Source organism: Andrena cerasifolii, chromosome 10, assembly GCF_050908995.1.
Source record: "Andrena cerasifolii isolate SP2316 chromosome 10, iyAndCera1_principal, whole genome shotgun sequence".
Taxonomy (NCBI): Eukaryota; Metazoa; Arthropoda; class Insecta; order Hymenoptera; family Andrenidae; genus Andrena; species Andrena cerasifolii.
Genome location: NC_135127.1, coordinates 5,686,181 through 5,704,919, shown reverse-complemented (window position 1 = coordinate 5,704,919; position 18,739 = coordinate 5,686,181). Strand labels below are relative to the sequence as shown.

General features: G+C 38.4%; 1 protein-coding gene across 1 annotated transcript; it reads left to right on the top strand.

Moving 5' to 3' along the window:
• The first annotated feature begins 340 nt into the window (after positions 1–340).
• On the top strand, positions 341–18,235 carry LOC143374186 (odorant receptor 82a-like). Its single transcript, XM_076822122.1, has 11 exons — positions 341–385; positions 674–926; positions 1,918–2,018; positions 2,252–2,566; positions 3,182–3,457; positions 8,332–8,584; positions 12,952–13,045; positions 15,552–15,690; positions 16,090–16,365; positions 17,441–17,709; positions 17,771–18,235. The coding sequence occupies exons 1-10, from the start codon at positions 341–343 to the stop codon at positions 17,507–17,509; spliced, it is 1,821 nt and encodes a 606-aa protein (XP_076678237.1). The 3' UTR covers positions 17,510–17,709; positions 17,771–18,235.
• The last annotated feature ends 504 nt before the right edge of the window (positions 18,236–18,739 follow it).

The window sequence follows — 18,739 nt, the reverse complement described above, 5'->3', positions numbered from 1 at the left end:
CGAGGAAGTGTTTGCTTAAGTCGCCCCGAATAAACATTCGGGGGCACACGCGCAATACTTTTGAGGCTTCCCAGAACTGAGGCGCCCAGTGGAAACAGGGACATGCCACTGTCTTATGATTTTAGATTATTTTAGAGGGAAGCGAGATGAGCAAAATTGTATTTATTTGAAACGGTACTTGAGTTAGATGGTAACTGGCGACTATTAGCACATTTTAGATGAATAGTTAATTTTATTAGGTCACGTGTTCTCAATGCGCCGAGTGTTTAGGGCCCAATGTGTCGATGGGCCCCTTTTCCACGACGGATTTGTTTTTTTCTCAGCGTGAAGAATAGTTAATATGCTTCTGCTCGGTGAGACGTACGTGCTGCTCTATTTGGAGGTGGTGAATTACACTACATTGCAGGAACGAATTAATGGTACAAAGCAACGAAAATTTATGCATATGTGGCGTGTACTTGCTTTCCACTGGGCCCCTCAACTTCTCTACGCGAAAGCATGCCGACGCCACTCAAAGTGAAGTAGCAAAGTCTTCAGTGGGATCTACGCGAGCACTCGCTACACTGCTGCTACTTATGTACCTACTTGATATACATCCAGAAAGTGTTTCATGCCTGCGTACGTTGACAGTTTCAGCCTATCGCATCAGCGTTTTGTATTTCTGTGTTCGTAGACCTGCCTTTATATCGCGTGCAACATTTTAACGCTGATGCTGGCTATACTCAAGCTATTTACCTTGCTTCTACACAGAAAGGATTTCTTCGAATTGGTCGTTTATCTGCAACAGGAATTTCTTCGCTCGAATTACGACACCTACGAGAGAACGATCTTGCACAGGTGCAAACGCATCTGCACCTTCTTCATTTGTTGCTTCACCTGTTTCGTTCATGCAACACTCGTCAGCTACGTCATAAGCCCAATCGTAGGTGAGTCGATCAATTTAACCCTTTGTGGCCACATAATCACAAGTTGGTCACACGGGGTTCACTGTGCCCCAGCGTCATTTTCTGAGTTACCATTTTCGTATTTTTCAATCTTTTAACTTTTCAGTGATAATTGTACGTTCGTAATACTTATACAATCATATAGTCTTTTTCTAGAAATGTAAATTTTGATATGATAAAATTTGTAGTTGAAAATTAGCGATTTTCCACGGTTGTGGGATTTTTTAATTTTTTTTATATTTTCTTTCTTGCAATAAATCCCCTTTGGAAGTCGTAAAGACGCGACGTTTTAACTCGAAAATTATTCTTGGGGTACAATACACCCCGTGTGACCACGAAGGGTTAAGGATGAACTTCAGTAACATTAAAAATAAGCGAAAATCTTTGAAAATTGGAGGAATGAATTTTTATGCAACAGTAAACCCCTCTGCAAAATTAAAAAAAAATTGATTCCTTAGTTTTTAAATTATTTAACTTTCAATTAAAGCAATATTGAGAAATATAACTAGATAATTAAGAGTGAAATAATAGGCCAAAGTTTTTGAAATCTTGGGTACAGAAAGAAAAAACTAAAAACTCCAAATACTTGCCAAATACTAGTAGTTCCGCGGATGAAAGGACTGTTGATCCTTGACTGATGTCTCATAAGAATTATTGTATCCACTTTATCCTCAGATTTCGTGGATAAAATATCGAATTAAATTAAACACCACTGACATGGTGGCATTGAAATTAGTTTCAATGTTTAAAGCCGCGATTCATAGAATTTTCCGGGCAATTCTCGAATTCCGTTTCATAGTGTGATTCGAAAACAGATTTAACAGCGATATTTAAAAAATACCACCGCGTAAACTGGAACCTTTCAACTTACTTGGCAATTCTTAAGTAATACACACTCTGTATACTTGTGCCTATACTTACGAAAGTTCTTCTAAATACACAGAACGATAAATCATCTCGATTCTTATTGCAGCAAATATCGGAAGAAACGCCTCGGATCGGATACTTCCATTTAACATGTGGGGGGATTTGGTGACAACAACCCCATACTTCGAGATAACGTTTGTACTGCAGGTATTAACTGTCTCCTTTAGAGAATCTGTGAACAAAAAATCAAGTTTCTTCCATCATCAACGTGTTGCAAAAATAACGAGAAGAAATAATGAAACAGAAAACGGCAGCAATGGTAGCACCGCGTTCCAAGGGAATCTCTCGTTTATGTACGCAGGCAGCTTGATTTTTCAACTGTTCTTCGGAACTTGTTTATCGTAGAGATTGATTGAATTCTGTGTTATATGTTCGCAAAGGCTTTGTTCATGTACCAAATCGGTTTGTGCTATTTCTGCTTCGACAACTTTCTCTGCATCATGACTATACACGTAGCTGGCCAGTTTCGTATACTTCAGTACAGACTGGAGAACATGAAGAAGGTGAAGAACAAACGAAATCATAGTGGGGATCCTGCGAGGGAATATTGCGCCGCCTTTACGCACTACGTGCAACAGCATCAGGCACTGATCGCGTATTGTAAAAAGCTCGAAGGCGTCTTCAGCGTATTCGCATTTGGTCAAGTGTTAGTTTTTAGCATGCTAATTTGCCTCGACGGATATCAGGTACTCATGGTTAGTATGTCATCCTACAGTAGCGGACAAAAAAGTTACCACTTTTTCCAACCACCCTACTTCTATTACTTTTCAATATCAACTCAAAACTGCAGTATGCGCCTAATACACATATTCTGAAAGAGAATTAAAAGCTGTATAAAACCCAGTTGCAGTTGAATTTATTTAACTAACAAACAAAAACCCTACGTGACATTAAACGAGACAACACAGTTTTAAATCCAACGAAACGATACCACTTTTGAACACTTAAAAAAAAAATCTAATATTTCGCGGGGCACCTTTTGCTTTTAAGACGGATCAGCAAGTTACTAAACGTGTAACTTCTTTGCCGAGAAAATAAAAACCTCTTATTTACAAAAAGTGTATGGAATAAAAGCTTCAGTTAATGCACTGCATTTTGAAACAGTTTCCTCGGGACAGAATAGATATTAGATAATAGTTATTTCGTAATTCATTGAAAATTTTAAACGTTTCATTCGATCCCTGCTACCGATCCTTCGATTAGCATAGCTATCTGACACTTAGGGTTCAAATATGGTTTGTATAGCATATTTTATATGATTTATATATCATATTAGTATGCGATCCATTTACGCCCGCAATATCTTGCAGGCAGATGCACCCACTGCAAGGCGAATTATTTTTGTGTTCCACATAATGGGATGCTCATCGCAGCTATTCATGTTCACGTACAGCTGTGACTGTTTAATACAAGATAGTGCGAATGTGGCCACGGCTATGTACGCAGCACCATGGACACGTCTAGCAATGAATCAGGATGGGAAAATGATGCGTAGAGACCTGTTACTTGTGGCCATGAGGAGCAGGCTACCTTGCTGTATAACAGCTTGTGGATTCTTCGCTATATCCCTGGAAACGTACACTAAGGTACCTGTTAAATATTCTTTTCTCTTTGTTACGCATCTCATTCTCATTCCTGAGAAATTTAATTATTCATTCAATATGCGTCTATGTCGTAGCTGTTTTATAAATTTCCGCTAAAGTCCAAATTTATTAGACGATTTTAGAAATACCGAGCGAATGTATTCTGCTCTTGTAATATTGGCATTTCCATCCGTATGAACGAATAAGAATAAATAAACTTCACCCTCGTAATGAATTTGTGTGAGATTTCATTTTTTTCTTTTCTTTTTTTTTTAATCAGAATTTTCCCTTGTTCTACAATTTTATTCTAACAAGGAAAGTTAGGGAACCCGAACAATTCAGAGAATCATGCAACTTTGCGTGCTAGTAGAGTAATTCATCCGTAAGACAAATCTATTTTTTTGTTGGTGCCATAGTACGGTTTTCAGGGGTGAAATCACCCCTTGAAAAAATGCAGAATTTTCTTTTTCTTGGAATATTTCGAGAACGGTGAGGGATATTGAACAGAAGTTTAAACAAAAGTTGCACTTTCTTTTTATGTCTACAAAACTGCGCAAAAATAATTATCCATAAATCTATACCTTTCATGTTATGCCCACCACCAACAGTTAATACGAATTGCATACAAAGTTGCCTAATTTTCTAAATTTTCGGGTTGCCTGACTTCTCTTGTAAATTTCATTTGCTCCGGACTGATACGTCGGTCTACTCGTCTGGTATGTTACAGATTTTAAGTACAGCAATGTCATACTTCACTCTGCTAAAGAAGAACACTGTGGACGTAGAAGACACATAATTCGAGCCGACGGTGTAGTACAATAAACAGCGCCTCCTTTTGGACAGAATGTAATCAATTCCTTGTATTCGCTGCATACATCAGCAGCAACAATGTAAAGAGATATATTTTTAACTTTGCTATAAGCAAAAAGTCATCGATATCTGCCTATTGTCAGCTACCCTCTCGAGAAGTACATAATAAAACGGTTGCAAGATGGTTTAAATACGGTTTAGTATGTACAGACAACAATCTTTTATTTGTGCTTGACTATAATTTCACAAGACAGTTTTCCAATGTCGTAAAACTTGCAACACCTAATTTCATAATATTTCGAAATACTGAAGGTTTTACTTCACATGAATTTTCTTACAAAAGATTGTCTTGAACTTGCGGTGAGTAGCGAGAAGTAAAGAAGTGACTCGTTTTAAAGGGTAAAATTTTGAAACTCTATCCTCTCGAGATCTCAGCTTCCTACATAGCCTTTGAGTCGTTGTTTCAGTCAATTTAGAAATACAAATTACTTCTTGGAAACTACTTAGTCCCTCATGTCCAAAATGCTAATGTAAATAGTAGTCTGGGGTGCAGGCTCGCACCCATAGGCTGAAACACGTGACCCCCTTGGGCAGGAGTATCGAACTTCCCCACTCCGAGAGCCGCTCGAGTCGGGCCCCGGGTCAGTAGGTGTGGAGGGGGTCGTTCTCCTACGGCTCTACGGAGCAGGCGAGGAGGAGAAGGAGCCGCTGCGGCTCGGGAGCCGCTAGTTCGACACCCCTGCTCTTGGGAGTCCCAACGGCAGCGAACACTGGGCCCCCTGAGAATCCCAGTCATCCAAGCCTATCCTACGAATACGAGCCTGCACCGTACACTACTATAGTTTTCCGAAAGTTGACTTTCGTGCTCCCTTCCGCGCGGCACTGGTAAACATCATGGAGGTCGGGCTCCTTAATGGCCTACTGGCCCTTCGCTCCTTTAAGGGGGTAGGTAACCCTCAAAATTTTCGAAAATTCGATTTTGGGATTTTTGCACATTCCGCTAGCTACATCTTTGCTACGTATTGCAAGCGCAACCGGACCCCGAAATTTCAAATATTGAAGGAATTTCAGCCAAAAGTGTACGAGCCTGCACACGAGATCGCATAACGACAAAACTGCACGTCCAACTTTAAACGTGATTTCCCAGAAACTACGCTTTCCAAAACGGCGAACATAAAATCTCGAAAACTGTTCCACCGATTTGAATGGAAATTTACAGGGAGCTACAGGAAACTATACCCCACAATGTGTCGGGAGCACATTTTCAATCTAAAGTCTTAACAAAAAGATAAGAAATATTTTTCCCACAAAAAAGGATAAAATCATAAACGTCAACATGAAAATTGTATTAATTTGTTTATTAAAATTTTGCTGCCGACACAAGATGGGGGCTGTCTTACAGATTATAAAAATGCGTTTGCTTTGTGTTTTAGGTAATTCACCTGTCCGGAATCGTGTTCACCATCAGACGGTGCATCGCGCACGCGATCTCACATTTATATTTATAACTTTTTCCCCTGTAAATATATTTAAAATTTTCTTTTCGTGCATTAAAGTCAACGAAATGACGATTAAAAATTGAAACAAAAATTAACTCTATATGCATTTATTACTTCAGAGTATGCGTTTGAAAAAAGGCCTGATTTTGGGCTGTTGAGAGTTACCTACCCCCCGGAGGGGGTAAACTACTGTGCCCGCCCGAAAAAGTAGGTAATCTTCTGATGCTAATTGTAAAGAAACTAGTCAGCCGATTAACTCGCGGTTTAGCACTTGATTTTGGCACAATGTAAAGCATTAAAAACTGCGACAAAAATTAAGAAAATATATATAGACATATGTCACGAGGTGGCTCCGAACTGATGGTCTTTCTTAAACGGTGTACCTCCTAATTCAAATTTGGGTTGTTCAAAACAAAAAAACAAAAGTTGTCTATTAAGTATAATGTTATGCCTAAGCATGAATAAACCCGGTTTTTAATATTTTGAAAATTCGATGTTCGAAAAAAACGATTCCGATTTTCGCAACGATTCGTCTGTAACTCTCTTAAAAATGGGAATTTTCAAAAATGGTCCGTTAATGCTTAGAGAATGTAGCAACACAGATATCTGCAAAATTTGGTCACAACTGCGTCAATACAGATTGAGAAATCAATGTACACTGTTTTGAAAAGTATCATTCGATTCGAGTGTGCGTTCGACTCTGTATCTCCAAAACTAAGCTATATTTATATTCCAAACCTTTCGCATGTCGTTCTAAAGATTTCAAAGCAATATTTAAGCGAGAAAAAACTGACAATTTTAAAATAGTCTAAACACCCTTAAGTGGTGTTTTCACCCTGAAAAAAACCCGAAGACGGGCACAAACGAAAAACTGCATGACATTTCTATTGAGGTCACGTACAAACCTGCACAGTTTAAAAAAAAGTCGGAGTATTCGGGCAACCGGACATCCCTTGTTAGTTTGCCAATTTAACATAGTAGTCGCGTCCCTTCTCTCATCGTGCTCCTTATGATACACATCGCGTGTGAATTACAAGCAACGAAGATTGCAAACGCGACGTCACCACGCATCTACATATTATCATGCCCATCGATCAGTTTCGACAGAACAAAATCCATATTTCTTCACGACACATTCCATTCGCTTCACTCTTAATAACGAAATCAGCTCAGTCAAGGGACAGCTGTTGACCACTATTAGGGTTCGTAGAGGGTTGCATTGTACTCCCCCTAGAATCATGCATAACTTATCAATCCTATGCGACCCGTGCATCAGGAGGGGCAGTAATTGCATCTTCACCAGCATCGTTTCACGTTTCCTTTCCCCGCCAAATAATGGTGTACAACGAACAATAACAATAAATATAGAGTGCACAACCGATCGATTGGAGGATGTCAATAGATCAAAGACATCCCGGGCGAAGTGGTCCTCATCGTTACATCACTGCAGTAGTTACCGATTTGTATGCGGGGGCTCAATGTCTATAGTGACCATCCGGTTTTTGGCAGATCGATATGATTTTCGCGCACGGTGGTGACATTTCCATAGCCATAACTAGGCCCTTTCTGAAGATCATTGGCTATTGGATAGCAGCCGATCACGTCGAGCTAAGTCGCAGAAACTTTGCGGTAGTTTACAGTATCCTCGCGATCTTTATTTTAGGTGTGATTTCAGTGGTAGATTTGTCTCACTCAATGGAGAATAGCAGCGTAAGTGTGCAAGGTACTGACTCTGTTATAAGCAGATAGTGAATTTAACTGTGATGTGCTATGCAGGGTAGTCGCTAGTATGTTCGCATTGCCAGTGGAATAAGGTACAACGTTAAATAAACTGTTTGCACCTAATGCGAGGGGTTTTGATAAAATTCAAGTACGATATAGTTCCACGTGAATTTTAAGGCAGACTCTCACTACGCCTCGCCTCTGTTCCTCAAAGTATCCTCGGGGAGAGATGCGCCGAACGGAGTCGGGAAAATGCATAAGGAAAGCATAGGAGGAGTAAAATGGACCGAGGCAAGGCGTAGCGAGTGCCTAACCAAAGGTGGAAACACCTCCTCTAGTTTCACGATTTCACGTGGCATCATAATCCAATTATATGAAATTTAACTAGGTAATACAATGTTCAAAAGAGAATTGATAAATTTAGAGAATTCGTAGAGAAGTGATAAATTTAGAGTACGAGCGAATAATGTACCTAACATAACTCTTCTGACGTAGCAATTTCTCTTTTGTCTTCAACAAACTAAAATATTAGCTACTCCGTATTTTATTTATAATAGTACATTATGACATCGAAGGTGAAGCTCGGACACCACCTTACGATCGCATAACACTTTCTGCCTGTTTTACACTCCACATTTCCCACCCCATAAGTATTGGAGCAGCCTAAAAAATATCCTTGATTATTTTCCATAATTTCGAAGACTACGTAAACCCAGTAGCTAATTCCAAATAGGTACTTCCAGTACTTATAATTATTAGTAACAAAAAAATTCTGTAGGTATTAATATACGTAGGTAAGCCACTTCTGCTATACGCGATTGCTACTTCATATATTTTCCCCCCTAGGACATGCTTTACGTCATATGCAACCTGGCTACCTTGGCGATGTGTCTACTCAAGTTATTCGTCATACTCGTCCACAGAACGGAGTTTTTCAATTTAATCGTTTACCTGCAGCGGAAATTCTTGGAATCCAAGTACGATGTCTACGAGAAGGCAGCTGTGGACGCATGCAAACGAAACTGCAGCATCTACATCTGTTGTTTTACTTTCTTCGCTCTGGCAACGTGTATCAGCTACATCTTAAACGCAGTTGTAGGTAAGTCAATCGACCTCGACCTATCCCTACACAAATCTGTGCATTTCATCCCAATAAGAATGTAGTACGCACTCGTTATAAGCTCGATGAACGGGGCTGGCCAATGGCGCGAGTGAGAAAACCCGAGAGCCAGCGAGACGAAACGAAAGAGCCTCTCGCTCGTTCTCGGGCTCCCCCACTCTCGTCCGAAGGATTTCAAGAAATGGTGGGGATAGTCCCCGGGCGTACAACACGTGGTAGAAACGGGCTTATAACGAATGCGTACTGTATCCGGAATTTCTAAATTTGTGGGAAGAACGAAATCGATTGGTGACACCAGATCACCTCCCTTACAATGAATTACGGTATTTACAACCTCTACTTTTATACCACGATAGTGTGCTCTATTTAAGAGATGGCATGTCTGAAAAACAATGGATAAAGCATGATTGGTGTACAGTCTGTACAAGATATCGTTGAGTAGTTGTACTGTATCCTTCAGGGACCAGTTGACTCCGTTCCTAACACTGTATAAATTTGACACTATAGGCTATAGTGTGACTAATGGTAGGCTCTGATAGGTACTTATAAATACTGTTCGGAAAAGAATACTTTGCATGACCAAAATATGAATTGTCGTGTTATTTGCTCTCTTATCGTAGAGAACATTGGAAAAAGGGACTCAGATAGGCTACTTCCACTGAATATGTACCTCGATATTGAATCCACGACACCATATTTTGAAATATTCTTCATGATTCAGGTATTACTATACTTGGTGAAAACGAAAGCTTCGGTCGTCCTAGATTTGAAGTAAACATTTAATTTTGAATACTACGTTCGCACAGTCTGCGTTCCTGTTACAAGTCGGCGTCTGTTACTTTTGTTTCGACAACATTTTGTGCATTATATGTCTGCATGCCTCTTGCCAGTTCCGTATACTACAATACAGACTGAGGAACTTGAACAACGTGCAGGACGAAGGGAAGCGTAATGAAATTTGTTCTGAAAAATACTACGCTGCATTCAGAAACTCCGTTCAATACCATCAAGCGTTAATCATGTTTTGTAACAAGCTCGAGGAAGTGTTCAACTTATTCGCGCTGGGGCAAGTAGTAATATTCAGCTTGTTAATTTGCCTCGACGGATATCAGATAGCTATGGTGAGTGTATATTATATTATTAAAGAACAGCCTTTGTCCAATAAGAATTCGCCATTGGTATTAAACGAGCCTTTTATCCGAAAATATTGAGAATCGATTTGCACGCGACAGCCTTTACTAAATGGAGAGCCGAAATTCATAGTGGTGTAAGTCATTCGCATGGTATTCGGCGTAAAATAATGTTTTGCGTTTACTTTTATAAAAAATTCCACGTATACATATATTACAGTTGTGGCAACACATATAAAGGCTTAAAGAACTATTCTATGGTATTACGCGTATTTTTTTATTTTTCGGCCCTCTAAATATATCCAAAATCGAAAGCAATCAGAGGCGGACAGCTTAAAATCTCTGCTTGTTAGTGGGACTTACAACAGTACCTATTGGCATTTTCTTATGTCCGCTGCGCCATCTGGTGGCGAAAATTAAAACAGTCTAATCGGGTTAGTTGTCACCTGTTATTGGGAGTAGTGGGAATTTCGACTGTTTGATGATCGATTTTGTAAAATTTAACAGACTATTTAATGACAAAAACATTATTGCGATATTTTAATACTTGTGTGACACCAGTCCTGTAACGCAGTTGACCCGATTACAGAGCTTACTGAAGTAGATGGCGCTCTCACAATATTTCCCAATATTTCGAAACTCTGTGTTCGTATTAGTTAACTGACAGTAAAGAGAAATGTGCTTATTTCTCAGTCAAGAATGAAGTTATAACTTAATTCAATATGAAAGTAAATAGATGGAACTTTTTAAGACTATCAAAATTTAAGCTTGCACCACTATGATTCTCAGCCCTCCAAATGATATATGAAATAATTTCTACCTAATTTTCATTTTTCTACTCAAATTAAAATGGTATATATTTTCGCTGTTGGCCATTATTTGAACTTTTTCTATGGGAAATGTGTGTTGTCTTCTATGGTGAAATCGTGATTCTATGTTAGCTTAGAACCTATTTGTGCTACTTTAGGTTAATCTATTATTGTGCAATTAACCCTTCGTGGTCAGACGGGGTGTATTGTACCCCAATAATAATTTTCGAGTTAAAATCTCGTGTCTTTACGACTTTCAAAGGGGATTCATGTAAAAAACAAAAATTAAAAAAATTAAAAAATCGCTTTTCTCCCACAACCGTGGAAAATCACTCATTTTCAACTACAAATTTTATCACATCAAAATTTACATTTCTAAAAAAAAGACTATTAGACCATGATTGTATAAGTATTACGAAGTACAATTATCACTGAAAAGTTAATAGAATCAAAAATACGAAAATTGTAACTCAAAAGTGACGCTGGGGTACAGTGAACCCCGTGTGACCAACTTGTGATTATAAGAAGCTGCGACCACGAAGGGTTGACTTAGACTCGAAATATATTACGTTGTGCAGGGAGATGTGCCCCTTTCAAGGCGAATTACTTTCATGTTCCACCTAACGGGCTGTATAGTCCAATTGCTGATGTTTACATATGGTTGCGACTGTTTGATACGAGACAGTGCGAATGTTGCCGCTTCCATATACGACGCCCCATGGATACATCTACCAATGGATAAACATGGTAGGATGCTGCGTAAAGACCTGCTGCTTGTTATTGTTAGGTCAAGAGTGCCTTGCTACCTGTCAGCATGTGGATTCTCCGCTGTATCCCTGGAAACGTACACTAAGGTAATTCAGGATTGATTGTGAAACTCCCTAACTTGTTAGTAGGGTGAAGGACCCAATTACTGTCACCTTAAGCTATTTTACTTAAGTTAAGTTATATTTAGTTTCTTCGCAATTAGCGACATATTTGCTGCTGAATAATACAGTAAGTCAAGTAAGAATTTTATACATGTTGCTTGAATTTATACTGTAATCTACTGTAACAGTAGATTGTTTCGATTAATTTAGTCTGTGCGTGAAAATAAGAGGGAATAAAGTCATGCTATGTTTGCAAACTAATTACAAACTAATTGCAATGGCTTCGTGGGTGAACATTTCTAATATGTAAATACTTTCTTTAATTTATCTGTTTCAGGTCATGAGTACCGCAGTATCATACTTCACACTATTAAGAGAACACACCGAAACTGTAGAAAACCTGTGATTGCTCCAAATTGTATAGCACAGACGAAAAATATAGCGATCTTTGTATCGAAGAAGATTGTATAGGTATATTTCTTGCAAACATGATCAGGAAAAATCTATAAACGATATAAAGATATCTTTGTTATAATAAAAAGTTAGTGAATGTGGAATAAGTTAAGCATTACGTTCTCCAGAAAAATTATAGGGTAAGCTATTTCAAATTTAATAGTAAGATATTTCAAATTTTATTTCGCATTCATTTAAGAAGTAACTTTCTAAGTATGTACTTCGTATGTGTATGTGTACAACGTATGCATGTGTAAGGTAATTAATACCTACTACAATTTCACGATTGCTGGCAGCTGTAACTTTCCAATTGGTTTCCAACTGTTTCGTATAATTCTAATTTTACATTAAACTTCAGATATTATCGAATCTGATAAATAATACGTGTTCGTTATGGCAAATTTGGAATAACAGCTTTCAAGCCACTGGAACAAATATACGAGAACTCGTAAATTTTTAAGCCCTTAATTTTTTAAGTCCATATGGAAGTTTTGCAAATATTTATTAAATCTACTTTGTATATTTATTTATTTGTTACAGGCCATGAACACTATCATACTTCACGTTAACAAGACAAACCACCGAGGACACAGTGACTGCCTAATTTATTCCAAGGACATTCTATAGTAAATAAAAAAACAATGAATCATTCTGTCCGTATTTGTTGTACACGCGAGCGAAAGTAATGTGAAGAGAAATATATTTTTCTGTTTCGAGATACGTGCCATTGTCACCCATTATTATCTTTATTTTACAAGGGAGTACACAGTGAAAGTGCGACAGGTACATTTACGTAGATGTGTCCAGCGAACAATTTCTCATTTTAATACAAAAGCTTGGCACAACTATCGCGAATTACTTCCAAAGAATTTCTTACATTTCTGTACGGAAGATCGCTGTTCAAGTGTTCATAGACAGATACACGAAGGATTGAAAAGTTTTCAAGTAGGTACCTTTCAATTATTCCACGTAATCAATCTGCTTTCACCAATCGAGGAACGCAGTTCCATATCTTCTATTATCTCTCTTTGCCACCCCCTCGTTTAGTTACTTGTATTTCGATCGCGTGTCACACGATGACTCAGGTACTTGCGTGACACTAAAGATCGTGCTTCTACAACTGTCTCTACTGTTTCATTCTACATTAAGAGACTGTAGCCTATTCCCAATCTCGCGCGATGGAATGCCACTGAAATTTTCGCATTTTCTTACGGCTGGCTCACCATCAATTGTAGAAGTGTGTAATAAACTTCTACTTCTACCTCGCTTTGACTAAATCTCCTTTGCCGCGAACTCCGCGACGCAAAGGGGTACGTGATCCTGTAATGACTGGTTATTATGCGAATCTACTATCATAAAAGGCTCCATCGAACTAGTTCCCCCAGTCATACATAACTTATCGACCCCATGCAATGAAGCCATTTTAGAAGCTAGCAATTGCACGCGTGTTATTACGACCAGCTCCGTTATAGAATGCTAGTACACGGCTGAGGCTAAAAGCGAATGTAAAGTGTACGAACGATGAATAAGTAGACGTGGCTGGATCAAAGACCAGATCGAGCCAGTTGCTTGCAATAGACTCTGATAGATCGAGGAGGAGATCGTCCTACATACATATGAGCAAACATCAAATCGGCACGATTACTTTGCGCGAGGTTGAAGATGAGTCTGGCGCACGGGAGAGACGTTTCTGTCGCCATATCGTGCTTCTTCGTGAAGTGTGTCGGCTTCTGGTTCGCGAAGAATCGCTGCGAGCAACGTTTCAGAAATATCATGCTGATATACACCGTTTGCACAATCTCTATCTCCGTGTGGATTCAGATACAGGATTTTTATTACACCTGGGAGGACTTCAGCGTGAGTAAGCTTGTGGTTCAAGGGGACTGGACTTTAAATAGGGCGGATAAGTAGAAAGAAATGTTAGATCCTCCGAGGACTGTGGTCAGTCATTTTATCGAATCAACTTCATGTTACATTTGGGGTGGAGGTTCATCGAATCACTCCAAATGATAAGCAACAGATTATAGATTATAGATTACAGTGTTAAAAGTCGAATAATGACTTTTCCAAGTTGATGTATTTATATTTAACCCTCCGTGGTCGCACCTTCTTGTAATCACAAATTGGTCACATGGGGTTCACTGCACCCCAGGGTAATTTTTGAGTTACCATTTTTCAATCTTTTAACTTCGGTCAATAATAGTCTTTTTCTAGAAATCTAAATTTTTATGTGCTGGAATTTGTATTTGAAAAAATAGTTGTGGATATAAGCGATTTCTTTTGTTAGAATTCACCAAACTTTTAAATTTTATTATTATTGTCTAAAAGTTTGGAGAACTGTTGGCAAATACGCATCGTGGGGTGCGAGACACCCTGCGTGACCACGAAGGGTTAAAATATTAACCCTGTTCAATAACATGTTCAATAGAAGGGGGTAGATTTTTAATTACCATCTGCAGTCAAGGCTTTCAATTTTTCTGTCTTTCTCTTATAGTCCCGCACGTACGTTATATGTAATATTCTATGCCTCAGCATCAGTTTGTTCAAATTACTTATCCTGTGCGTACATAAGAAAGGATTTCTCAGTTTAATCGTGTACATGCGAAAGAATTTTTGGAATTCACACTATACTGCACACGAGGAGACGATTTTTATTAATTGGAAACGACTCTGTGCATACTTTATTTGCTCCTTTACACTGTTTACTGAAATATCTAATATCAGCTACGCGGTTAGGCCGATTTTGGGTAAGTCGACCAACTCATAATATAGGGTAATTAAAGTACTGTAAAACTACGAACATTAAGTGGTAATCACGAAGGCATGTGCGCATTCGAAATGTTTAGAAACTCTAAATTTTTTAACTAAACATATATAACTGTAAACATTTAATTAAAGATGATATCCTTCCACTGCACATCATCCATAATAATAACTGTACATTCAGATAGAACATTTCAGGAGTGACTTCAGAATGGAATAATTAACTTGTGATCGAAGACTGACACCGTTCGTTCTTTCATTATAGCAAATATTGGAAAAAATGAATCAGACAGGATACTTCCGTTCAATATACACCTCAACCTGCCTTTGTCCATTACACCATACTTTGAAATAGCGTTCGTGGTGCAGGTATTAACAATTTCTCCTTAACGAAGCCTACATCTCCTTTAGCACTATTGCATCCATGCAATATTAACTAAATACACAAATGTGACTACATCCGATTTCATAATACAGTTTTACTACAATATTTCGAAAATAAACTATTTAAACATCGCGTGATACTTTTTGATCGATAGTTCTGAACTTTTATGCATTAAATCTGAATTCTGGATTGAATTTAATCTGTACTAACTACTTTCTGTCTTGAACAATATTTAATAGAACGTATTAAAATGCTACCGCATTGCTAATGAAACGTCGTACAAACTAAGTTAATTATTACAGTTACTAATTAATTTTTTAACTTTACGTTCATACAGATTTTAGCACTGTCTCACGTTGGCGCCTGCTACATTTGCTTCGACAATTTCTTGTGCATGATGAATCTACACGTCGCCGCACAGTTTCGTATACTGCAGTACAGATTCGAGAACATACACAGGTTGAAGTTCAACGATGGTGTGCCCGAGGAACGTCCGGGCACGAGTTTAGAGTACTGTTCCGAAGAATGTTACAACACATTCAGAAAGTGTATTCAGCAACACCAGACGCTAATTTCGTTCTGCAAGAAGCTGGAGGAGGTGTTTAGAACAGTTGTACTGGCACAAGTGATAACCTTCAGCTTGTTAATTTGTTTTGTCGGATATCAAGTAGTACAGGTCAGTATGCGACGCTCAATCAGCTATTAAGGAGTCATTCTACTTTGATCGGTCGAAAAATCAAGTTATTTGTAAAGATTTTTTTCTCAGTAAATACAACATACAATGAAATCAATCTGTTTGGAATTTATTACGCTACTCTTATATTATACAACAAAAATTAAAAAGAATTTTTGCAATTTGTTTTAATTGTTTTCGAAAGCTGACTAGGCATAACCCCTTAATTTTTCGGCGGTTCAAAGTGAAACGACCCCTGAAGCCGCGTGCCCACACGTGCATCGTTGCCAGTGAGGTTGTGGCTTTACGAAATGCTATAAACAAAAGATGATTGTTTATGTGTACAGTATTAAAGTATTATTACTTAATTTATTTATGCTCGTGAAACGATTCATTATACAGGAAGATTTATCCATAGCAAGGCGGTTTACTTTTATAAATCTATTATTGTCGAACATGTGTCACTTGTTCATGTTCACGTACAGTTGCGATTGCTTGATACAAGAGAGTACGAACATTGCTGTAGCCGTGTACACGGGGCCATGGACTGATTTACCAATGAATAAATACGGGAAAATGCTGCGCATGGATTTGCAGCTTGCTATTATGCGATCGAGACAACCCTGCTGCCTAACTGCTAATGGATTCTTCCCCGTGTCGCTGGAAACCTATACCAGCGTAAGTATTTTCGAATAATTTTCATTTACAAGGGGAGGACACCATGTGGTAGACACCGATTTTGATGAGCCTTGCCACGATGGATCTATGTCAAAAATAACTAAATAGGTGTCCGAGCGTTTCAGCCAATAAGCCTTAATAATAGAGATATTTACATAGAAATTATTAAAAATTTCATAGTGGCCATGGGGATTTAGAGGGTAAAAATCCCATAATATCCTGGCGCCTGCGGGAGATTCCCTTCTGGAGGCGTTGGGATCCCTTTTAAAGATGTCTCCACGTTAAAAAAAATGTATACATTTTTTTTTATAAATTATTATCTTTTTATTTTTTTTTTTTATAAATTTTTTTTAACTTGGGGAAACCTTCAAAAGACACCCCGGCTCCTTCAGAGGGGAATCCCTCGGGATTAAAACCCCACGGCCACTATGAAAATATTAATAATTTCCATGTAAATATCTCTATTATTAAGGCTTATTGGCAGAAACGCTCGGACACCTATTTACTTATTTTCGACATAGATCCATCGTGCCAAGGCTCATCAAAATCGGTGTCTACCACATGGTGTCCTCCCCTTATTAGTTTTTAAGTTCCTCGAGCAGGGAGAATAGGGTCTTTGAACTTTTTATTTGTATAATAATATAAGAGACGTGAAAGAAATTATGGAAGGTAATATTTCCGATTAATTATGTACAATATTACAAATTAATGTGGTCCAATCAGGGATCCAGTGAAACTGTTAACTTTTATGAATAGAAGTTATTACTGTTTCTACCGGTTCCAACCCTTAGACTCTTCTACAATTTATTCAGGTTTCGAGCACAGCCTCAATGTAACAGTAACAAGTCTTGTAAATATTTATAAATTTATAAATATTTTTTTTAAATAGTTCTCATGGTTTTCCTATCCAAGCGATACTGACTTTCCAAATTTCCCCCGCTGTACCTACTCGTAAAATGGTTTTGTGTAGCGTGTGCAGCAAGCAGTTCTTAGATGTATCACACTCTTTGTTCCCCTAACTAATTGTCCGTTTAGAATCACTAACACAAAATGGAATCTCTGTTCTATGTACCAGATATTGAGTACCGCAATGTCATATTTCACGCTGCTAAGACAGAGCTCTGGGGACATAAAGACTACATGACTTTTATCGCAATTCTAATATTACATCGTAAGGTAGAAAACAATATAATTGTACGCTTTGGATCCGTGCACGAAAACGACGTAGATGAGAAGTAGCTCTACAATTATAAAGAATATTCTTGATATCTGAAATTATTTATTATCCACTGGAGAAGTCATGCAACGTTCCCCCGAAAGTTTGCCCAAATACTACACTTTACGGTAAGAGCAAAAATGAATCCCTCTTACAACGAACAATTATTGACATTCTTTCACATTACAGGCATTTTTCATATTTATACAGATACCTGTGGAAGTTTCTAAAAAAAAAGACATCGCACAACCGTGAAACCTGGAAATTTCCAAATCGTGGATGTTCAAATACTTTCGATCCTAATTAACACGTTTGCCTCTAATTTGGAATTTCAGACCTATCGAAGTATTTCTTCTTCATTTTCTGTACCATCAAAAGGCATTCCGTATTGTTCTTCTTTCGAGAAATACACAAAGAAAACTCATCGTCCAAAGCGCAACTTTACCATAACTTAATTTCGTTCATAACCGGAATACAATTCCTAATTAAAAGAAAGGATTATCGAATGAAGAGAATGAATAAAGAACCTGGTATTTTGGCGATGAGATGTTGATTATTCCTTTCGCATGTTGAACCTTTGTCCCGTGTTAAAAGAACTTCGTAAACCTGACTCGGAGATGACGTGTTGACGGGGGTGCGCAGAGACAAGTTATCCACGTTAATCCCAAAGCGCACAGTAGCCTCAACAAGCACACCTAAGTACATCAGTGCTCGAATGGATTTGAGCGTATGCTTCAAACGATTCGTATTCTTGACTGCTTGAATGCTGACTATTAACGTATAATAATCTAAAGTTCCTCTCAAGAGTCTGAAGTCACAAACTCACAAAGCGCACAGGTCAGAAGAATACACCCCTAACTCTAAGGTGAAGAAGTACCTGCTGAAGAAAGTGGCATGGGGGTTGAAAGTTGAAACAAAGATTTCGATCGTTGAATTATACATGCCAGCTATATCCATTTTCCTTAAGAATTTATTGCTACGCCGCGATACCTGGCGATATTACAGCTCGTATCCCAAAGCACCTCTCCTTAGCCTGCAATTATAGCCTGATATAAATCCCGCATCGGTGTGCTGTATAGAATTAGCTTCAAAGCCGCGTGGTTAAAGCACCCGTCCCCTAGCGTTACATAATGTATCAGAATCAGCCGGGCGCGCAAG

Coding starts and splice junctions, on each gene's coding strand:
- LOC143374186 (XM_076822122.1), top strand. CDS start 341: ATGCTTCTGCTCGGTGAGACGTACGTGCTGCTCTATTTGGAGGTG. Junction 927..1,917: donor CGTCATAAGCCCAATCGTAG/GTGAGTCGATCA, acceptor TTCTTATTGCAG/CAAATATCGGAAGAAACGCC. Junction 15,691..16,089: donor TCGGATATCAAGTAGTACAG/GTCAGTATGCGA, acceptor TTCATTATACAG/GAAGATTTATCCATAGCAAG.